This window comes from Ailuropoda melanoleuca, chromosome 6, assembly GCF_002007445.2.
Source record: "Ailuropoda melanoleuca isolate Jingjing chromosome 6, ASM200744v2, whole genome shotgun sequence".
NCBI classification, from domain to species: Eukaryota; Metazoa; Chordata; class Mammalia; order Carnivora; family Ursidae; genus Ailuropoda; species Ailuropoda melanoleuca.
In genome coordinates this window covers 96488276-96512637 of record NC_048223.1, presented here as the reverse complement: position 1 = coordinate 96512637, position 24362 = coordinate 96488276, and the positions used below count along the sequence as shown (strand labels likewise).

General features: G+C 38.6%; 1 protein-coding gene across 5 annotated transcripts in view; it reads left to right on the top strand.

The window, feature by feature from the left end:
• Positions 1 to 5861: 5861 nt before the first annotated feature.
• Positions 5862 to 24362, top strand: part of LOC100480232 (protein FRA10AC1) — a 38858-nt gene continuing 20357 nt past the window's right edge. The window contains exons 1-9 of one of the 5 annotated variants that reach the window (XM_034662966.1): positions 5862 to 6002; positions 6190 to 6254; positions 7936 to 8012; positions 9567 to 9662; positions 9787 to 9832; positions 12955 to 13031; positions 14454 to 14537; positions 15128 to 15212; positions 23762 to 23807. In XM_034662966.1, coding sequence (XP_034518857.1) covers positions 7936 to 8012; positions 9567 to 9662; positions 9787 to 9832; positions 12955 to 13031; positions 14454 to 14537; positions 15128 to 15212; positions 23762 to 23807 — 511 coding nt within the window. In that variant the 5' untranslated portion in view covers positions 5862 to 6002; positions 6190 to 6254. Of the gene's footprint in view, positions 6255 to 7935; positions 8013 to 9566; positions 9663 to 9786; positions 9833 to 12954; positions 13032 to 13778; positions 14181 to 14453; positions 14538 to 15127; positions 15213 to 23761; positions 23808 to 24362 lie in introns of those variants that run through there. The other 4 variants (XM_019796274.2, XM_019796273.2, XM_002916097.4 and 1 more) reach the window with 4 other exon arrangements.

Sequence of the window (24362 nt, the reverse complement as noted above, 5' to 3'; positions counted from 1 at the left end):
ATGAGCTCTCCATCTCCTGCTTACCATGGCTCCTCTGAGCCTATTCAGTCATTTTTATTATTGTGTGTGTTGAAGTATTTCTATTTCCTACCACCAATGATCACTTTCAGTACCAGAACAACTAGTCAAAGAGGTTTTACTTTCAAGAGATTATGTTAATTAAGGCATCATTTAGGAAAATTGCTTACTATTTACATATAATTGCCTGACCACATAATAATGCTGAGATGTGTCCTTAACCATGCAGCAGAGCTATTTCACTGGACATTTCACTTGACTATACCAGCATGCTCTCCACATGGTCATCTTGTGTTCAAACACTGTGAAATCATGGGATTTGGTCAACTCCTACTTGGTTCTTGCTTATGCCTTATAAAGAGAGAGGGTGTTGGTGGTCACTGGTGAATGTGGGAGGCCTGGGAAGACATACTGCCCTTTCCTTTGGATGCAAAGTCAGTGCAGATTGTAGCAGAGTTAAATCTGTGGTTGAAGCATTTGGAACATAAACATAAAGTCCTCTGTCTCCTAAGTATTTCCAGTCTTCCTATTCTCAGGACTAGAAGCCCCTCCCTGGCATTTCCACAGCCTTTTGGGTCTCTCCCTATCACTGCCCACAGCGCTGTACTCTAATGACCTGTGTCTGTGTCTGTGTCTGTGTCCCACAGAGACCTGGGGCCTTGATGGGGGGAATTATGTATTTTCCATGATGATAGGCTCAGGCCTAGCCAGCCCTTGAGGCAGAATGCAGAGATATGACCAACATTCATCAACCTTCATTAGTCTAGTGAATCTCTCTACTTTGCACGTGCCTGAGTGAAGCATGAAATCTTTAGACACACAGATATTATATGACAAAAAATAAGTGCATCAGTTTTCCGGTGACATTCAGTGTTCCTGGTGTCTGCTTCTCATCTCATCTGATCTGGTGTCTCCCTATCTCTTAATCACAAGGCTCCTTACTCACGACTGCCTCAGAGAGGGGCTTGATAGACATCCTGTCTCTGTTCTTGCCTCCTGGGAACAGGCCTAAAGATGACAATCAATTCATTTGGTAATTGGCATGTTGTTGTCTCTACACTTAACTTCCCAACATCCATCCAACCACAGTGTTCATGCTCTGGCAGTTTCCTTTGCGTATTTACACAAGCAGGTGCCTGACCTTTGACCAGCTCTCAAAAGATACCTATTGGACTGTGTCTCTGTTCATGGACTGAGCTCTACCATGGAGGTTGTGGAGTTGCCTTCTGCCAGACCCTGACTTGTAAATGTTCAGGAAGTACAGGCTGACCTTGCCAAGGATTCTAGGCCTGGGTGCTTTCAGTCCTTTGAGTGCTGACTAAGCACACAGAGCTCCCCCCGCCACTCCCCGCTGCCCCCATCACAGTGCCTAGGAAATTTGTCCTTTAATGTGTAGCATTTATATGGCATGATTTTCCAGGAAATCCCACCTCTCTATTCCCCAACCTATTCTGTCATGCCTGATACTGCTTTAATCACCGACACTTCCATTTACCCCTTAGAATCAACGTTTTTAAAAACCTCTAGGAATAGATTTTTTAAACGTAAACTTTTTGTTGAACTATAACATTCATACATGAAAGTACACAAATCAGGGACATCTGGGTGGTGCAGTCGATTAAGCGTCCGACTTTTGATTTTGGCTCAGGTCATGGTCTCAGGCTCGTGAGAACAAGCCCCACGTTGGGCTCCATGGGGAGTCTGCTTGAGATTCCCTCTCTCCCTCTCCCCCTCCCCCTGCTCTCTCTCTCTCTCAAGTAAATAAATAAATCCTTAAAAAACAAAGTACACAAACCATAGGTGCAAATGAACCACTCATGTAATGAATGCAAGGATTAAGAAACAGAACACTGCCATCTCCCCCAGGAGCCCTCCCCACCGCTGCCTTGTGCCCCCTTCCAGTCACTTCCTCCTCACCCACCATGGAAACCATTATCCTGACTCATAACAGATTACTTTTGCTTTTGTTCTTTATATAGATGGGATTATATTATATGTATTCTTTTGCATATACAACGTTTCTTTTGCTCAGTATTGTAGTTATGAGATTCATCTATGCTGTTGCATATAGTTGTGGTTTTGTTGCTCTTATTGTATGGTCTTCCATTGTGTGAATAAGCTACAGTTTGCTTAACTATTCTAATGCTGATGGACATTTGGGTTGTTTCTAGTTTTTTACTTATAAATAGTGCTGTTATTTGCAACTAATGTTTCCTAGCTCAGGTCTTTCAATGAACATATGTATACTTTTCTGTTGAAAATACACTGAGGAATGGAATATATGAGACACAGGATATATTCATCGGTAGTAGATCCATCGTCCTTTCCATTTAGGCCATTCTGGTGGGTGTGTAATGGTGTACATTGTGCTCTTAATTTCCATCTCTCTGGTAACTAGTAAAGATGAGCACTTTGTTTTCTGTGGATTGGCCATTGGGATATCTGTTATTGTGAATTGTTTGCTTGAGATTTGGCTAAATTTTCTACTAGGTTTCTGCCTTTTATCTAATGATTTTTATAGTTCCTCATATAATCTGATAATTTCTTAAATATGCATACTGCAATATTTTTTCCCACCTTGTAAATTAACTTTTCATTGTTTTATAAAGTCTTTTAAATAAGCAGAAGTCTTTAATTTATTTTTTTCCTTTATGGTTAGCCCTTTGTGTGTCCTGTCTAGGAAAAATTTTTATGCCCTAAAGAAGATATCATGAAATATTATGAAGATGTTTTTCTGTTTTCTTTGAAACTGACTTTTGTGTATGGTGTAAGATAGGAATCAGTATTTTTTTTTTGCCATATTATTCAATTGATCCAGAACTATTTATTGAAAAGTCCACACTTAAAACTATGCTGTTAATCATGGGATTATATATGTGTGGACCTGTTTCTGGGCTATATTCAAGAAGCAGCTAATTGTTAAAATTATTCTTAAGAAAGAATACTTATAATCTGCTTCTTTCCTCAAGTAGCATCATTATATACTCATTATGAACTAGGCATCATGCTAAGCATTTTGTTGCATCATTTCATTTTAAACCCCATTAACCCCCTATAAGGTAGCTACTGGTATAATCTCTGTTTTGGAGATAAAGAAATTAAGTCTCAGAGAATGAAATAATTTGCCCAAGATCTCCCAGCTAGTAAGTGGAAGAAAGTCCATCTGACTTTGAAATGTAGCTCTTAACTATACTGTCTCCCAGAGCAGCTTTCTGAGTGGGCAATAAGAGTATGTATGTTGGGGCGCCTGGGTGGCACAGCGATTAAGCGTCTGCCTTCGGCTCAGGGCGTGATCCCGGCGTTATGGGATCGAGCCCCACATCAGGCTCCTCCGCTATGAGCCTGCTTCTTCCTCTCCCACTCCCCCTGCTTGTGTTCCCTCTCTCGCTGGCTGCCTCTATCTCTGTCAAATAAATAAATAAAATCTAAAAAAAAAAAAAAGAGTATGTATGTTGACAGTGAAAGGTAATGCAGAGGAGTGAGACCAACTTCCCTCACCCCCACCACGTACCTATCATGGTATTTTGTTGTTTTATTTGAGTTACATGGCACGAGGCACTGTTGTACGTTTAAATTTTCACATTCATTGAAATAACGCATGTTATGGATCAGGAACAATAGGGTTTTTTTTTTTTTTTTTTTTTTTTTTACCATTGGCGTATGATAGAATATATTGTTCTTTTTTTTTTTAAGATTTTATTTTTTAAGTAATCTCTATACCCAACGTGGGGCTCGAACTCTCAACCCCGAAATCAAGAGTCGCACACTCTACTAACAGTGCCAGCCAGGCGCCCCCATGGAATATATTGCTGATGTTATACTATATGTTCTTTCTCTATTACTTGTCAACCTTTGAGAGCAAGAAGTGTCTTTTACATATTTGTAACCCTGATGACTAGAACAGTGCTCTGCCCAGAGCAAGCACTTAATAAATATTTGTGTTTTTACAGTTGTTAAGCTCTGAGTGCTAACTTGAGGTTTTTTGTTCAGGTAGGTTTTCTATCCTGTACAAATTGTTTTTAGTTCAGATCATGTGATCTATCCCTAACATATATTTCCTATTTTCTCTCTTTCAATGACTGTGCCTCAAAAGGAAAAATGCAAATCTTTGGTTCAATGGTCTGGCAGCAATAGATCTGAAATTCTTAAAATGTTAGAACCAGGAGCTACTTTCCACACGATCAAAGAGTTAAAAAGAGAGGGAGAAATTGACAGAGACACAGAGACAGAGAGAAAATGGAGTCTTGTAGAGAGACAAGCACTCCTAGTTCAAGACCTTCTCCAGGTCTGTGGCTTTAAGTTCTGTGCTTTAATTTCTCACATGCAAAATGGGGCTGATAACAGAGCTTGTTTTAAGAGCAAAATGAAGCAGCAGACAAAAACATACCAAGAATGGTAGAAAAATGCTATTAAATGTCAAACACTGGTAGTAAGTGAGTTGAATACAAGGTACAGATGTGCTTGGTTTTAGTAATAATAAAAGAGCTAAATATAGATTTTAGATATTTACCAAAAAAGGAACTGCTTGACAAAGTAATTCAGTATAGTATAATGTTAAATTGTGAGGTTTCCTATTACTTTAAAATTTTTGAGTGAATGTTTTTATTGAAGTATAATCTGGGGCGCCTGGGTGGCTCAGTCAGTTTAGCGTTGGACTCAATTTCAACTCAGGTCATGATCTCAGGGTCCTGAGATCAAACCCTGCATCTGGCTCTGCACCTTGTGTGGAGCCTGCTTAAGACTCTCTCTCTCCCCTTCCTCTTCCGCCCCTCCCCTCTCCCCTCAAAAAAAAGTATAATCTGATTGTATTTTGAAATAATCGAATTGACAATACTTTAATTTATAGATTTTTAAGATCACATTCATTGCATTGAATAAAACAGGATTTATCTATAATTTACTGTCAGGAATAGAAAGGGGCCTTGAATATCATTATCTTCTGTTTAGTGCAAAAGATGTGACATGATATGTATGTTAAGTGCCAAGGTTTTCTCTAAAATGGGCTCACTATAGAAGTCAGTGGCGTGCCAGTTCAATTCACGGAATATTTAATTAGCGCTTCTGATTTCCAAGGAACTATGTCGGGTACCGAAGAGGCAGTAAGGATGAATAGCATCAGATGAAGACAGACAAGGGCTGAACCTAGTAACTAGTCTGCAAAGCAGAACGGGGCATCATAACACAGAAAAGGTAAAACACAGGGAGAACTTGGTGGAACTCAAATAATTTAAAATTTCCTGCCTACGTGGGTTTTTTTTTTCTTCTTTTTTAAAAGGAAATCTTTTGGATCCCTTTTCTCATGTGCCAGGTGGTTGTCTGCAGAGAAGCTGCGACCCTGTGAAATCTCCCCTATTCCCTGTTCTTCCTTTCCTCCCGTATTCCATGAGCTCCTCTGCTACCAGCGCTGCATTTGGAATGGTATCTATTGTGTGGGTGGCGAAACGATGTAAAGTTATTTTTGTTCTAATTATGAGAACTGTTTTATGGAGGGGGGAGGAGAGGCAGATCAGAGACAGACGCTCAACGAGGATGCTCCGAGGAGGCGTTACTAAGGTTACTAGAAAGAGAACGGCAGGTGATATTCAGGCAGGGCTTTTTCTAAAACAAAACATTTTCAAACGATGGGCGTGGGCGTAGCGTGAGCAGTGCCACACGACACTAGATGACAGGCTCCCGAGGGGAAGGAGGCCCTGGAAAAAATTGAGGGCCGCGACTTGAGAAAGCAGGAAGCCTCTGCCTCCCCTCCCGGCCCTGTTCTCCGCTGCCTTTGTTTCCCGGGGTTGTTCTGGCTGTAGCACAAGCTCGCCGCGCCCGAGGACGGTGTCATTTAAATGTGACACGTGGCCGAGCCGGACCGGAAGCGGCGCCCAGTCGGGACCCGTAGGAAGGGGCGGGGAGCGGGCGGCGGCGGCAGCGGCAGTCGCGGTGGAGAGGCTGCGCGGCCGGCGCGAACGGGACGGATCCTGCAGCGGCTCGCTCAGGCCGTGGGTCGTCGCTGCAGCTGCCGGGAAAAGGGGAAAGGACTCCGTGGGCGTACTTGGTCGAGCAGGGAGGAGGGAAGGGGCGTGTGATAAGGGCCTTGAGCGTATTTGGGGTTGGGGAGAAGGACTTCCAAACTTGTTCCTCATATGCTACTAGTTGATTACCTTTTTGTTGTTGTTCTTTTGGTAGGTTCTAGAGACACCCGGCATCTCTCGAATTTCTCTCGACCCTTGTCAGTTGATTCGTATCCCGAAGTGAGTGAGAGCTTTTTAGTGCAACCACTGATTTGAGATGGGTATGGGATGGATGAAGACACCAGGGAAAAGGGGAGGGGGGAGCAAGGATAGGAGGTGGTGTCGCGGGTTGTGGGAACAAGATGACGTTAATATTAGTAAACATTTACAGCATTTTACTATACTAGACTCTGTTCTAAAACTCTTTATATGTTGTAGCTCATTTAATGTCCTGTCCCATGAGACCGGTACTCTTATTAGCCTAATTTTATGAAGGGGAAACTGTGAGAGGTTAAGGAACATACATGACGAAAGACAAATGAAAAGATCAGAGCTAGGATTTGTACTATGGTCGGCTAATGCCAGAATATATCTCTAAGCTCCACACAGTGGTTGACCCCCATCAAGATGTAAAGAAAATGAGGACATAAAGGGTGAGAAGCTGGTATGGAGTCAACAGATGTGATAGACAGCTGGAGCAAGGAGTTGACCTAAAGGGTGTGAGATTTGCAGGTGATGACCTATAAAGGGAGGATAGAGTTGGAACTGTGGCCTTCTAACCTTTACCTCTAACCTGGGCTAGGACCTTCCTCTCTATAGAATTCTGTGGGACAGGGAAGAGAGGTGTACACCCACACACTTAAGTTTGAAAAAGATCACAGACTTTATTTATTCAGGGTAGCCAGGACTAGGAACACACCTTGTCTTAGGTCCAATGCAATAAAGTTTAGGGAGTTCTTTCCTCATTTTCCTGCTGCACTTGTAATAGTAAATATTAAAGTTTAAAGGTTTTGATATGTCATTTGACCGGGACTAGTTCCTTGTAGCCGTATGAATTGAGTATGTCATCAAAAGTGAAATCATCCACCGATTCCCCATTAATGTGTGTCCCAAATTCGATATAATGCTGCAACCAGAGGCTTCCAGCACAACTGAGTGACAACTGAGATCTTTCAATATTTCTAAGAATTTCAGTTAAAAAAAAATGAATTGGAATAAGATATAGTTAACTAGGCCAAAAGGCAAGGTTGTTTACCTTGAAGAAACTAGGTTTAAAAGAAAAAGGAAATCTCAACATATGTTGAAAAAAAAGGAAAGTTTTAATGGATTGATAGTGTACTGTTCACAAATACAGTAAATCTAATGGAATATAATCATGTTAGCATATTCCAGAGGCAGTTTGGAGTAGTTGAAATCATGAGCTTAAGAATCAAGTAGGTCAGTTTAGCTGCTTATTTGCTGTATAATTGATTAACTTTGTCCTTGATTTCTTCATCTGTAAAGTGGAGTTAATGCCTAACTTGCAGAATTAGAAGCAGTGTTTGTTAAGGACCTACCATAATGTCTGGAACAAAGTTGATGATAAATACTCAGCAACTGCTAGTACTCTGAGTCAAAAGTGAAGCATCATTCAACCTTGTATGCAGTCACACGGCAGCTTCTAGATCTTGTTTTCAATGAGAAAGTCAAAAGAGTAGCCTCCTGGTAATTAAAATGGAAAGTGTTCATTTTCTGAAGGGTAAGTGGGTTATTTCAAAGTGAATGAAAGTTTTAGGTGGCTGGATAGCCCATGAACAGTGATATACCCACCATGATCTCTTACGACTATTATGGCTTTTAAAGATAACTTATTTTTTAACTATTCTGTTTCCTGAACTATGGGCAACAAGTTCTAAGTAACCGACTCTCTACTCCTTTTTAGATGCATGGTCATGGAGGCTATGACTCTGATTTTAGTGATGATGAACACGGTGGACGATCTAACAAAAGGAAAAAAAGGTAAGTAATTTTTTCTTATTGATTTGTGTTTCAGATCCTTTCTAGATTGCGATGAGGTATAAATAAGTAATATTGAAAGTTTTTGGGTTGCATTTGTGTGTGAAGACAACTGCTCTACTGAATGAATTTTCGTTTATTAAACTAGAATGAATTGACTCAAGAATTTGAGAATAGTTATGTGAAAAATAAGAAAATGTTTATGCTGTGAAGGGATTTATGGAAAGGGAAGTGGGGAAAAAATCAATTAAAAGTCTTGGATTTCTCTGTTGCATCTATTTTTCATTCAGCTGTTAAGGACTTTACTTGTGAACACCATAGCTAAGAGAAGGGGGCTTGGTTGGTGGTCCCTTTGGTAGTACGTGACTTCAAAATGAGGTTAACATGGAGGGTGAGATTGTGATACAGTGCAGTTTTATGGTTTTGTGAATGAGCAGACTAAGTGCTGAAAGGAAGGAGCTCATGGAAGTTTTTATTGCATTGAAAAGGACAAGAACTGTCAGCATATAAAGCCCTTATAAGGAGGTCGCATCTTGGGGATGTTGCTGTGTGAAGGAGCATTGTTTTCAGCTCTTAGTGCTTAGGAACTGATTTTATCTTTAACTTAGGAGTGGTTAACTGATTCATATTAACCAAACTTAAAAAAATTGCTTCTTTTTTTTCACACCGAGAGCAATGTATTAGGCATCCTAAATGGTACTGAACATTTTTGTTGGGTACTCAGTCTTCATGGATAACCGAAAGAACAGAAATAATTACAATTATATTGTGTGATTCTTTACATTTTCATGATTTTTCATTTAAAAATATTACTTTGTAAGAACAGAATTTGAGCAAATCTAGTTGAAGAGTTCCTACTCTAGGGTTATATCTATCTTCATAACTAGGGCTTATCATCTATAGTCTGTATCACTTATAATCAGCCCTTATTTTTTTGTATTATTCATTACCAAAAGTTTCAATAGCTCTGCATTTCCAAAGAGGATAATTATGGCATGGAGAGATTAAGTAACTTAATCTTACTTAAGGTTAAGATAGTGAATGACGGGGGCGCCTGGGTGGCACAGCGGTTAAAGCTTCTGCCTTCGGCTCAGGGCGTGATCCCGGCGTTGTGGGATCGAGCCCCACCATCGGGCTCTTCCGCTATGAGCCTGCTTCTTCCTCTCCCACTCCCCCTGCTTGTGTTCCCTCTCTCACTGACTGTCGCTATCTCTGTCAAATAAATAAANAAAAAAAAAAAAAAAAACTTAAAAAAAAAAAAAAAAAAAAAAAAAGATAGTGAATGACGGAGCCCAAGTTTGGATCCCAGAACTTGGGTGTCTGACATCAGAACCTATTTGTTAATTTCATTTTCTCCATTTTATAAATATTAAATAAAGTTAAGATATTAATTAAGCTATTTAAGGAGACAAAAGTCTCATTAAAGATCAGTGAGACTTTTTTAAGTTAAGACTTGAATTTTTAAAAACATGTTCCAATTATGAAAATATGAAGAAACAGAAAACATCCTTTGAGAAAAATGAACTCTTTTAGTAATTTTTCTTCTTTACAAACCAGGACAGTTGAAGATGATTTACTGCTCAAAAAGCCATTTCAGAAAGAAAAACATGGAAAAGTGGCCCATAAACAAGTTGCAGCAGAATTGCTGGACAGGTATGTACCTCAGTGTAAATTACTTTTTTCGGTTTAAGATGTTTTTATAAACTCGGGGACTTGGGGATTAATTCTATGAATTAGAATACAGACATTAGAATTTGTTTAAAATTTGTCTTTACAGGGAAGAAGCGAGAAATAGAAGATTTCACCTCATAGCTATGGATGCTGTATCCTTTTTATATTTCTGGATTTTTATAACTAATAGAATATTTCAAAATCTACTTTTTTATTTCATAAAATCTTGTGAAGTCAGGTAGACCTATGTTATATTTGTAAAGGTAACTGTTTATTTTTTTATTTTTATTTTTTTTTTTATTAAAATATTTTTTAATTTTTTTTTATTTTTATTTTTTTAAGAGATTTTATTTATTTATTTGGCAGAGATAGAGACAGCCAGCGAGAGAGGGAACACAAGCAGGGGGAGTGGGAGAGGAAGAAGCAGGCTCATAGCGGAGGAGCCTGACGTGGGGCTCGATCCCATAACGCCGGGATCACGCCCTGAGCCGAAGGCAGACGCTTAACCGCTGTGCCACCCAGGCGCCCCGCAGGGTAACTGTTTATTGATGTGTAACTCTTGTCACTTATACTTTTGAGTACCATTCTCTTTTATTAATACGTAAGAAAGATTTAAAGACAAAAATAATAAAACATATTACTGGTGATCTGTAAATAGGTTTACAAAGTCAATTAACTTGAAGATATTTTTCCAACCTGTTTTTGCCAGGCTCTCAACCTTTGTCATTGTATTTTATTTTATTTATTTTAATTTTTTTATTTTTTAAAAGATTTTATTTATTTATTTGACAGAGAGAGACAGCCAGCGAGAGAGGGAACACAAGCAGGGGGAGTGGGAGAGGAAGAAGCAGGATTCCAGTGGAGGAGCCTGATGTGGGGCTTGATCCCAGAACGCTGGGATCACGCCCTGAGCTGAAGGCAGACGCTTAATGACTGTGCCACCCAGGCACCCCTCAACCTTTCTCATTTTAATACTGCTCTTATCATTAGACTCATTTTAACTCTTATTCTCTTACTACCTGGTTCTTGGCTGTTTAAGGTCTTTGTGAAACTTGTATCTAGAAGTAGATGTGTCTGTGGGCTGTCCTCAGGCCTGTTGTGGCTTCACCTCTCAGTCATAATTTGGGGCTGTCATTAAACTATATCTTGCTTCCCTGTTATAGGCACATCTCACCTCAACTTCCTGGTAAGACTGTGGGTTGTTACACTAACTGCTACCATTGGCCATCCATGTTACTGTTGGGAATATTGGAGAATGAAAGAGAAGCCAAGCAAGACCTGACGTGTTTCTGTGTATTTATCATTCCAGTCAAGGTTAAGAGAAGGAGACGATGGCAGTTAGATACATTCCCTACCTATTGACATCTGTTTCACTTTGTTATCATTCCTAATCCTTTTCTTAAAGCTATAGAAATTCTCTTACCGCCAATTTATTCCTCTTCTAACCCAATAGCTTAGCTTTCCCATAGATCTCATCTGCTACTTGTTCCTTTTGCATTTCAACATCTATTGTGCCTTCTGTGACATCACTCATTTGGGGGTGTTGGGGTTTTTAGTTACAGCCTGGTGAGGGTGGAAGTGTAGGTCTCCTTTTCTGGCATGGGTGGAGGTGGGGCCACAGTTATTTCTAGAATTTTTGGCTGGAGTAGAGTAGGTATTGTCTAAAAGTTACCTGTCTTGTTAGGCTGCCTTCTATCCTGGGTATTCAGTTAGAGAGAGCAGGCTTTGTTGGGACTTTTTTTGTCTGTGTTTGTTGACATTTTCAGGTTGCTAGCTTCTTCATTTCCAAGCCTGAGTTTATGAGTCAAAAAATCTGGGGAGCTTACCACCATGTCATACCATGGGTCTTGAGCTCCCTACCTGTTATGCCTTCTTCTCATGTTTTGCAGTCTTCTGATATTTGTTTTAGACATAACTTCCAAGGTTTTTAGTTTTTCTTAGTGGGAAGAATAGGGAGAAGTACATCTTTGTGTACTCCCATCTTCCTGGAAGCGGGGTCCCACTCAGCACCTGTTTTTGTAAATAAAGTTTTACTGGCACATTCCTGTGCTTATTCAGTGAGGTGTTATCTGTGCCTATTTTCATGCTAAAATGACCGAGCTGAGCTGTTGTGACAGGTACTGTATTACCTGCATATTGACCATTGATCGAAAAAATTTGTTAACCTAAAAGATTGAAGTGACTTGTCATGGTCATATGATGAATTAGAGATAGACCAACAGCTAGAAAGGACCCAAATCCCTGGATATCTAGCTTTTCTCTTTTTTCTTTTCTGAAAGGTTAGCTCCTTTATTGCCAGTCTTGGAAGTATCATATTCTGATTCAATATTCTGTTAGAACATACTGTGATGAATTAAGTCATTATTTATCTCTGATATAATAGGATGTAGTCAGGCAGTACTATGGATGAGGTCAGTTCTCTTATTTGCATGTTCAGCACTGGAGAGAATATGATTAAGCTTTTTTAAACAAAAAGTAAAATATCTTGTTATATTGCGTTAAAAATAAACATGACTGAATTCTTAAAAGAAAGTATAAAAAAAGAACATCTGATTTCTTAATATTTACAGGTTTTTGAAAGCCTAATGTTAGGATTTAATATTATAAAAGTTGTATCTTCTATTTTAGAGGCTTTATCATTACTGGAATAATTAAATGTTATGGTAATAAAAGGTAAATTGTACTCTTTACCTTGAATTTTAGAAACTATAATGTATTTTTCATATTATGATTAAAATGAATATTGGTGTGAGGCTGTGTATATTTCAGCAATAGAATAGGAAGCTCTCTTTCTCTCCAGGTAGAGCTATATTTTATCACAAGAGTAGTATATGCTTGAAAAATGTTCAAAACAGTAGAAACAGTATTCAGTAGAAAGTGAAAGCCCCTCTGCTCTACAGTGTTGACTCCTAACAGTTAATATTTACCCTTTTCGATGTATTTTTTAAAAGATTTATTTATTTCAGAGAAAGAGAGCATGGGGGGGGCACAGAGAGAGACAAGCAGACTCCCCACTGGGCGTGGAGCCCCATGTGGGGCTTGATTCCAGGACCCTGAGATCAGGACCTGAGCTGAAACCAAGAGTCGGATGCTCAACTGACTAAGCCACCCAGGCGCCCCCTTTTAGATATTTTTTTAATTCATAAGCATGTATAGTAGATTTTGCATATTTAAAAAATGAAGTAAACTTATACTGTTTTTCTTTACTTACTCGTATATCATAGACAAAGAACAACTCCTTAGCAAATCAGATCCTTAATTTTTTGCAATTCAGTATCAAAGGCACACAAAGTTTGTAAATGACTATATTTTGTACTATGGTGGCAAAAAAGAAGACTTCAGGCGATTGGGGTAAGTGTCATGAAGTTTGCATAGAATGGGAGGAAAGTATGGATGTCTTTAATGACCCACAGCTGCTGTGTCTTCTGATCCTGTCATTCTCTCCTGCTTTCCATTCCGGTTCCCTTGTAATATCCTAAAGTGTAGAGGCTGTCCATAACTTCTTGCTGAGTCCTCATCATGAACCCCGTTTCTCAGGCAATAGGTCTCAGGTGGCCTGCTGAGCCAGATCTGTGCTTGGTGATAACAGGTTATGTGAGGAATACTCATATGTCTGATTATGCAGTAAATTTTTTAAAAAAATTTTTTGGGGCGAGGATCTTTTCAGTAATTAACTTTTTAGACCTCAGTGTTTGGGATTGCTTTTTAAAAGATAGGGCAAACGGGAAAAAAACCAACTCCTTCTTATATTTGAGGCTCTTCTATCAGAGCCTCTTGGTTGTGTGTGGTTTTTTTCTCTGACTTAATAATTTTCTGAGTTTGATAGAGCCTTATAAAACTTTATATGATTTCATCTACCCCAAATTTATCTCCCTCTCAATTTAGCCTGTATTCCCAAAAATCCCTTGTTCTACCCCCAAACTGTTAGAATCTTAACATATACTCTTCTGCCCTTACTCAGTCTTTCTAGGAAGCTGTAGTAAAATGAGATATGGAAAACTCTTCATGTAGTTTTTAAATGGGATCTCAGTGGGATGGGATTACTGACTTTTTTTAGATTCTAAAACTTATTTTCATTATTTTTCCTTATCCACTTAGTGTTCATTCAGGTTTCTCATCCTGGCTTTGGTGGTTTAATACCATCTGTATAATTGAAGCCAGTACGAAAGGTGAATGGATGCCTTATCCACTTAACTTGCTTTGTAGCAGCAGTGTTTATAAGTGTCTTATTTATTTATTTATTTATTTATTTAATTATTATTATTTTTTAATTTATTTGCGAGATAGAGAGCAGAGCAGGGAGGAGAGGGAGAAGCACGGGTCAATCCCAGCACGCTGGGATCATGACTCGAGCAGAAGGCAGACGCTTAACCGACTGAGCCACCCAGATGCCCCAATATGGAAATTGTTTTTAGAAGTGTATGTACAGGGGTGCCTGGGTGGCTCAGTCGTTAAGCGTCTGTGTTCGGCTTAGGGCGTGATCCCCAGAGTCCTGGGATTGAGCCCCACATTGGGCTCCTCCACTGGGAGCCTGCTTCTTCCTCTCCCACTCCCCCTGCTTGTGTTCCCTGTCTCACTGGCTGGCCCTCCCTCTGTCAAATAAATAAAATCTTAAAAAAAAAAAAAAAGGATATGTACATATGATTATATTCACACATAAAACTATCTTCATGTACTTTTTCTCAGGTGTTAAAAAATCTCACAAAACTGTTTAGCCTCCTAAATTTGAATAATTTTGTGTTTATGTGTAATTGAAATAGTTTTATTTTCCAGGGAAAATGACAAGACAGACATGGATGTTATACGAGAAAATCATAGATTCCTATGGAATGAGGAGGATGAAATGGACATGAATTGGTAATTTTAGCCATCTGATGTAATGCCTAAACTGCTCTAGTCCTGTCTTTCCTGCTCTGTCTGTGTTTTCTTACGCTTCCAGCATAAGGGACATTGGCCCTGACATGGAGGAGCTCTCAATGGAGGACATAAAAACATGCCTCGGAGTATTGAGTCTGGTTTGGTTCTTTGGGTAATTTTTAGCAGTTTTAACTGACTTCTCATTGCTTGACTTTGTCTTGAAAAGAAAATGTGTTACATTTTTACTGTATTGTTTGTTGTCCTGTAATATGCTTTAAAAAAATTTTTTTTAAATATCTTGGGAAAAAATCATACCTGAAAGTGGTTTTAAAAATGCAAACATTGCAGAAGGTGAAAAGCGAGAAGCAAGGCTCCTCTCCTCTGACTGTTAATCTTCCGGTTTACCTCCCTGAGAGAACCACTATTAATAGTTAATATCCAGGTATTCTATGCACATGTAAGTAATAGGCCTCTTTTAAAGCATTAATATTTATATCATATACGTTATTTATTTGACATTGCTTCCAAGTAGCAAACTGTGGTTGAAATCTAAATGTAAAAAAGATTTATATGTTTTTTTATGGATCTAGGGAGAAGAAACTTGCAAAGAAATACTATGATAAGTTATTCAAGGAATACTGCATAGCAGATCTCAGTAGATACAAAGAAAATAAGGTATGCCTTATTTACAGAAGGTTTTTATTTAAGTACAGTATTATTTTTTATTTTACTATCACGTCCCACATTATTCTTTTAAAGGTGCTGAATGAGCTAGGTTGTCCTGCATCTATGAAGTATCATTTGGACCATTTAACCTCTGTAGCTATGAAATTTACAAAGGGCCCCTTAGTCAAGGGTGCTTTGTGAGCCGAGGCATGAATAGTCTAAAATTAAACACAAGTGGCTACTGGATCCTGTTTCATCCTTACTCTGCTGATTATAATGAATGATTTGACACTGCAAAATGATGTCTTGTTTCACAGATGATGTTTGAAATTGATAGGCTTTTTTTTTTTCAAATAAATTACCATCTATAAAGAGGCAGATGCATGTCTTCTTTTATACCAATGTCTATTCTAGTAGAATTAACTCTTATCAGTGCTATTTAGTAATGACAGATTTCCGTTCCTGCTTTATATCTTACTTTAGTTGGTACCAAAGTAATTTTTATTTCTATCTCAAATTTCACATTTGCAGCTGGAGAAGGTGACCCGGAACAGATGATTTCAGTTTGAAATGGGAGAGGGAATGTTGCATAAATCTGTATGTTTTGGATAGTGTACATTTGTATTACAACATTTGTATTAAGACAGACAATCTATTTAAAAAGTTGTCTTAGATTTATTTATTGTAAGAATTTCTTTTTCATTTAATTAGTTAAATCTCAGAACCATGATTGGTTTAATATTTTTTTCCATAGTGCCTATAATATGTGGGTTGCTTCACAATATTATTATAGATAAGAGTGTCCAGTTTTACAACCCTGTTTACAAACCCACGCACATCACATATCCCAAAGACTTCCTTGGTGTCTTAGGAGCTGGCTCTCCTCCCTGTACTAGTTATTGATCACATCAAATCCAAAAGCCCCCACAATTGGAGTTACTTGAAGTTACTACACTGCTAGTCAAGTATGAAATACAAATCTTTCTAGGAGCACATAATAAAGCAGCTTTTTCAGTGCTGGCTCATTTGTTGATTGCTTTTCAGTATTTATTAAGGACTGGGCAGGGCACTCTGAATTAAAACATGACTGCCCTTTAAAAACAACCTATAATCTAGTTGAGGGGAGAAAGTGTACATAAAACAATAATTAAATATTTGTATTCTCCATTTAAAAAACATAATATATTATTGGAAATCATACTTTAAGAGGATAATCTTGAAACAAATTACATTTTCCTATTAGAACATGGTGAGTAATTAGATATGAGGGTAAATCCAAGTAAGAAATCAGAAATAGGAAATGTGGAGTGAGGCAGATGCCTTTTTTTTTTTTTTTTAAGACTATTTTTTTAGGGGTAGTTTTAAGTTCACAACAAAATTGAGGGGAGGGCAAAAAGATTTCCCATATGCCCCTTACCCCATATATATGAGGGGTATCTTTTCTAAGGGAAAAGATGACAATTTTTTTGGCATACCATGTTTGAGTTAAGAATAGTGCCTTTTGGGGCGCCTGGGTGGCACAGCGGTTAAGCGTCTGCCTTCGGCTCAGGGCGTGATCCTGGTGTTATGGGATCGAGCCCCACATCAGGCTCTTCCTCTATGAGCCTGCTTCTTCCTCTCCCACTCCCCCTGCTTGTGTTCCCTCTCTCACTGGCTGTCTCTATCTCTGTCGAATAAATAAATTAAAAAAAAAAAATCTAAAAAAAAAAAAAAGAATAGTGCCTTTGATTTCCTTGCTTAGGATGCATTTTCTCATAGTTTTATTTATACAAAGACTGTTTTATTTACTTTTAATTAATCAGCTCCTTGCTCAGTGCCTATTACTTGGGGCATTTTTAGTGAATTCCAGCCTTTGTCCCACACACCTGTTCCCTTCCTTATTACTTCTTCCCTTTCATCTTGAGAGTTTGGTTGGATTGTTGCATCAGTTAGGATTAGAATCAGCTGCAGGGACTGAAGCACTCCTAAATAACACTGACTTAAATGAGCTAGAAGTTTATTTTTCTTCTACAAAGAAATCCAAGTAGATGTTCATGGAACTTTGTGTTTTCAGAAGTTAGGATCTGTCTGTTGTACTGCTTGCATGTGTGATCTCTTTGTGTTAGACGGTAGAGTAAGAGAAGGAGATTTATCACGAAATTCTGAGTAACTTCAGTGTTGAATCCAGGCCACCAGTAGGAAAATGTATGTCAGGAAAGAACGTAAAAACACGTTGAGGCAAAGCCTCTATACAGCCTTTAACTAGTGGGATATACTGTATTTGTTTGTTATATTTCTTATCCCCCTATAAAATTATAATCTTCTTGACAATAGACACTATTTTGATTATCTTATATCTTCAGCAGAGTGCCAAGCCCAGTAAGTAGTTGCTTAATAGTTATTTGTTGAATAGATTAATGAATGGAAGAAAAAGTTGGGAAACTGTTGCTGTACACATTTGTCTGTGCTTCAGTGGGCATCCTGATATATATGTTGGATGGCAAGCAGTCCTTACATACCTGTAAGGGCTTAAAAATAGAATTAAACAGAGTTATTTTGAATGTTATATTTTTTCCCCTAGACTGGGAGGGGTTTATTTTTATTGGACTTTAATCAGAATAATTTCAAATATTTGAGCCCCCAGTTGCCTTTAAACTACAAAATTTCCTACTTCAAATAATAGGCAATAAAATAAAAATAGACAAAGTTAACCAGGCATTGAACACTTCATCTGAATTATTTCTCTTAATACAACAACTATAAGATTGGGTTTTTTAATCCATAAAAAGGAAGTAGACTGAGAAGTTAAGATACTTTCCAAGGCCACAGAGCTAGTTAATGAATGGTAGAGCTTACATTGGGTCTGCATGATTCTAGAGCTGAGCTTTTAACCATTATAGTAAACTGAGTAGAAAACGAAATCATTTACTAAAACTGCAGAAAATTAGCATATGAATATGAAAGATCTTAAAAAGACAGTGGAGAAAAATTATTTTTAGCCAAAAAACAAAGTTATGTTTAGGAATCTTGAGCGAAGTTTTAACAGCTTTCCATTTTAGGGCTCCAGAGGGTCCCCTTTCTCTTCCCTGTGCATCACTTTGCCAGTGCGGAAAGAGCCATACCTGAATGAATGATTGTGGTTGTGTTCCAATAAAACTTTATAAAATAGGCAGCAGTCCATAGTTGGCTAACCTCTGCGATACTATGTACCAGGTACTATTCTAAGTACTTTGTGTGTATTATCCCATTTAAACCTCTTAATCCAAAGAAGTAGGTATTGTATTATCGCTGCATTACATATGAAGAACCTGAGGCACAAGAGCATTAAATACCTTGTCCAGGGGCGCCTGGGTGGCACAGCGGTTAAGCGTCTGCCTTCGGCTCAGGACGTGATCCCGGTGTTGTGGGATCGAGCCCCACGTCAGGCTCCTCTGCTATGAGCCTGCTTCTTCCTCTCCCTCTCCCCCTGCTTGTGTTCCCTCTCTCGCTGGCTGTCTCTATCTCTGTTGAATAAATAAATAAAATCCTAATAAATAAATAAATAAATAAATAAATAAATACATACATACATACATACCTTGGCCAGTATTATAAAGCTGTTAAGTGGTGGAGCCAAGATGTAAACCCAGACAGTCCAACTCTTTTGCTATATGCCACATATATATATAAAATATAGTATATTGCCTCTTTACTGTACCATAACCTCTTTTTTTCTCAGTGTCATAAAACAAGATAAATATTTTTTATTAGGTATCTTATGGCCTAACACCTGTACCTTTTAATAGGTAGTTTAAAAGTAAAAAATATTATTCCTTAACAGATAAGTTGGTAATTGTTCAAATGTATTTTTAAATACCTGGAGCCCTATAAGGAGGAAAAAAGCTATCACAATGAGAATTAGGTTTGCTTTTTTTTTTTTAACTTTTTATTTTAATCACCTCGTACTCATCACAAGTGCACTCCTAATCTGTATCACCTATGTTACCATCCTCCCCCTCCACCTCCCTGCTGGTAACTATCAGTTCTCTATAGTTAAGTGTCTTTTTTTTAATTTGTCTTTCTCTTTTTTCCCTTTGCTCATCTGTTTTGTTTCTTAAATTCCACATGTGAGTGAAATCATATGGTATTTGTCTTCCTTTGACTGACTTATTTCACTTAGCATCATGCTCTAGCTCCATCCATGTTGCTGCAAATGGCAAGATTTCATTTTTTATGGCTAAATAATACTCTGTTGTATGTAGAGTATGTATATATGTATATTCCATCTTTATCCATTCATCAGTCGATAGATACTTGGGTTGCTTTCGTATCTTGACTATTGTAAGTAATGCTGCTGTAAACATAGTGGTGCATGCATCCCTTTGAATTAGTGTTTTTGTTTCTTTGGGTAAATATCCAGTAGTGCTATTGCTAGATTGTAGGTAGTTCTATTTTTAACTTTTTGAGGACCCTCCATACTGTTTTCCAGGGTTGGCCGTATCAGTTTGCATTCCTACCAGTGGTGCAAGAGGGTTCCCCTTTCTCCACATCCTCACCAAAACCTGTGTTGTTGTTGTTAGCCGTTCTGACTGGTGTGATGTGATAGCTTCTTGTAGTTTTGATTTATATTTCCTTCATGATAAATGATGAGCATCTTTTCTTTTTCTTTTTTTTTTCCGAAAGATTTTATTTATTTATTTGACAGAGATAGAGACAGCCAGCGAGGGGGGGAGCACAAGCAGGGGGAGTGGGAGAGGAAGAAGCAGGCTTCCAGCAGTGGAGCCTGATGTGGGGCTCGATCCCAGAACGCCGGGATCACACCCTCAGCCGAAGGCAGACGCTTAATGACTGAGCCACCCAGGCGCCCCTGATGAGCATCTTTTCATGTGTCTATTGGCCATCTCTATGTCTTCTTTAGAGAAATATCTGTTCGTGTCTTCTGCCCATGTTTTAATTGGATTATTTGTTTTTTGGGTGTTGAGTTGTGTAAGTCCTTTATATATTTCGGATACTAGCCCTTTATCAGAATGTCATTTGCAGGTATCTTCTCTCATTCCATAGATTGCCTTTAGTTTTGTTGATTGTTTCCTTCACTGTGCAAAAGCTTTTTATTTTGATGTAGTCCCAATAGTTTATTTTTGCTTTTGTTTCCCTTGCCTCAAGGGACCTATCTAGAAAAAAGTTGCTATGGCCAATGTCGGAAAAATTATTGCCTGTGCTCTTTCTAGGATTTTTATGGTTTCAGGTCTTTAATCCATTTTGAATTTATTTTTGTGTATGGTATAAGAAAGTGGTCCAGTTTCATTCTTTTGCTCGTTGCTGTCCAGTTTTCCCAACACTGTTTGTTGAAAAGACTGTCTTTTTCCCATTGGATATTCTTACCTGCTTTTTCAAAGATTAATTGACCATATAATTATGGTTCATTTCTGGGTTTTCTATTCTGTTCCATTGATCTGTGTGTCTTTTTTGGTGCCAGTACTGTGCTGTTTTGATTACCTCAGCTTTGTAATGTAACTTGGAAGTCTGGAATTGTGATGCCTCCAGCTTTTCTTTTTCAAGATTGCTTTGGCTATTCAGGGTCTTTTGCAGTTCCATACAAATTCTAGGATTGTTCGTTCTAGTTCTGTGAAAAATGCTGTTGGTCATTTTGATAGAGATTGCATTAAATGTGTAGAGTTCTTTGGGTCGTATAGACATTTTAACAATATTTGTTCTTCCAATCCATGAGCATGGAATGTCTTTCCATTTCTTTGTGTTATCTTCACTTTATTTCATCAGCGTTTTTTAGTTTTCAGAGTACAGGTCTTTCACCTCTTGGTTAGGTCTATTCTTAGGTATCATATTATTTTTGGTGCAATTGTAAATGGGATTGTTTTCTTAATATCTCTTTCTGTTGCTTCATTATTGGTGTATAGAAATGCAACAGATCTGTACATTGATTTTATGTCCTGTGACTTGATTGAATTTGTTGATTAGTCATTTTTTGGCGGAGTCTTTCAGATTTCTGTATATAGTATCATGTCATTGCAAATAGTGAAAGTTTTACTTCCTCCTTACCGATTTGGAGGCCTTTTATTTCTTTTTGTTGTCTACTGTGGCTATTTTGTGAGTTGCTTGATTGGTTTTTTACAGAAGTATTCATTTTTACTGCTTATGTGTTTCCTACCTTCATACTCTCATTTTTGGTTTTTCATTTCCTCTCAAAGTATCCCCCTTTATTTTATTTTTTTAAACTCTTTTTTTTATTAGATTTTATTTATTTGTCAGAGAGAGAGAGAGAGAGAGCACAAGCAGGGGAGAGGCAGGCAGAGGGAGAAGCAGGTTCCCTGTTGAGCAAGGAGCCAATGTGGGACTCAATCCCAGAACTCCAGGATCATGACCTGAGCTGAAGGCAGACACTTAACTGACTGAGCCATCCAGGCGTCCCTCAACGAGTCCCCTTTAATATTCCTTGCAGGACTGGTTTAGTGGTCATGAACTCCTCCTGTTTTTGTTTGCCTGGGAAACTCTTTATCTCCTTCTATTCTGAATGATAGCCTTGCTGTATAGCGTATCCTTGGCTGTAGGTTTTTCCCATTCAGGACTTTGACTAGATCATGCCGTTCCTTTCTGGCTTGGAAGGTTTCTGTTGAAAAATCTGTTGATAGCCTTGTGGGATTTCCTTTGTATGTAACTGTCTTGTCTTGCTGCTTTTAATATTTTTTTCTTTATCACTATATTTTGTCATTTTAATTATAATATGTCTTGGTGTGGATTTGCTTTTGTTAATTTTGTTGGGGATTCTTTGCCTCCTAGTTCTGGTTAAGTGCTTCTTTCCCCGGATTAGGGAAGTTTTCAGCTATTATTTCTTCTAATAAATTCTCTACCCCCTTTTCTCTCTCTTCTTCTAGGACTCTTGTAATACAAATGTTACTACATTTGTTGGAGTCACTGAGTTCCCTAAGTCTATTATCACTTTGCATAATTTTTTCTTTCTTTTGTTCATCTTGATTACCTTCTGCTACTCTGTCTTCTAGGTCATTAATTCATTCCTCTGCTTCTTCTTGCCTGTTGTTTATTCCGTCAAGAATGTTTCTCATTTCATTTACTGAGCCCTTTATCTCTGCTATGTTATTCCTTATCTCTGTGTTAATGGTTTCACTGATGCCTTCCACTCATTTCTCAAGTCTGGTGAGTATCCTTATGATCATTGCTTTAAATTCTCCATCAGGTATGTTACTTATGTCTGTTTTGCTTAGGTCTTCGGCCATGGCCTGTCCTGTTCTTTCATTTAGGACAAATTCCTCTGTCTTCTCATTTTGTCTAAGTCTCTGTGCTTGTTTCTCTGTGTTAGGAAAGTCAGCTATGTCTCCTGTTCTTGATGGTACTGGCTTTATGAAGAAGAGGTCCCATAGTGCCCTGCAGTGTAGTGTCCCCTATGCTCCAGGGCTTGGTGCTTCTAGCAGTGTCTCCAGTGTGTACTCTGCTTTTGTGTCCTGGCTGCTTTATCCTTCAGGCCAGTCGTCTGCTAAGATTCTCTTTGCCTGTCATAGGCAGTGTTTGGTCTCTGGCCTGAATGTGGTCCATTTTAACTAGGTGTGCTCTGGTCTGCTTGTGAAATGAGACCTGTCACTGCCACTGCTGGAACCAAGGCCTTGCAAAACTCTTGGGTAGGGAGACGTGGTGTGGAATGGGTTTGGGCTAGTCATCTGCGGGAGGGGGCCCACTATGCTGGGACCGAGGCAAGCGAGCCTGGGCAGTGAGGGTTCTCTGGAGCATGGGGGCAGGCAGGGCTTGGTGTAAGCAAGTTAGGTAGTGAGTGTCAGCACTGCGCTGGTTTCCACAGATGGCCCTGTGTTTATGCTGAGGGGTAGGGGAGGGAAATGCTGCTGGCCAGTTTCTTTATGCCCAGAGGGGTCTTTCTATGAACACTGCCTTTCTGGGACATGCTCAGAGATGGGCAGCTAACCTCTGCACTGTATGCCCCAGGCACTCTTCAGATCACTGTTTCTGCACTGTATATCCACGGGGTGTTTGTCCTGCCCTTTTGTCCAAGAGTAGCCCCAGTGTCCTCCAAGGTCTCCCAGAGCCAAGCATGCTGAGCTTTAAAACTCCAGGCTTTAAGCACTGCTGGTTGCAAGAACTCACCACATTTGACCTCTTTTGCTTTTGAAGCCAATTGCTATGTGGATTCATTTTCCCCGTGCACCGCCCCACCCCACCCCACCCCATGTGCTAGTCTGTCTCTCACCCTTCTTGGTGACCATAGCTCCCTCCCTACCAGCCACAATTTGTTTCTCTCCAAAGCCACATCTCCACACTTTCTACCTACTATGGTGTCGCCTCTTCTCTACCTTTAGTTGTGGAGTTTGTTCTGCCAGTCTATAGACGGATTTCTGGGGTATTTTGGGTAACTTGATAGTTACCTAGTTGTATTCATGGAACAAGTCAAGCCTATGGTCCTCCTACTCCGCTGCCATCTTCCCTTCCTGGTGAATTAGGTTTGCTTTATAGGTTAGTAAATGTCATCATGTCAATTGTTGGCTCTACGTTTAGATGTATATGTAATTTAAATAGTGTTTAAATTTACACTGGCATAAATGTAATTTTTATCTCATTAGTTTGGATTTAGGTGGCGAGTAGAAAAAGAAGTAATTTCAGGAAAAGGTAATTCTTTTTTGAAATTTTACTTTTTAATAGGATAAGGTTATTTTGTTATATTATTGAATTGAAGTCATTGGGTAAGATTATTACTCATGTATATAGTAAATGATTATCTATAAAAGTAAAATTAGAGACAGTGTATTCATGATATATTACTAGTAAAGGTCAAAATATAATGCTTTAGTGATATTTACCTTTAAATTTTTGCTTTTGGAACATTCAATGGAGATTAAGTAGAAAATGTTTAAAGAGTTAAAGGAAAGTAATAAAGGGTGAATACTTGAGTTTTTCTTTTTATCAACTTTTGAAATAATGAGTTGGTGTTACTGTATTCCAGCCTAATCACATTTTGAATGTAGAGATTAAATATCACTTTGAACCTAATAGAATTTTTGGACAGGCTAGTTCTTACTTTGGGATGTTGTTGAGATTGAGCCCGAATACTTAGTCTTATGGCAAAAGATCAAACATTGGTAGGCAATCAGTAAAAGCTTTTTCTGTGCATTGTCGTAATCTACTCATAAATCTCTGAAAAATTAATATCTTTACTGTCTCATG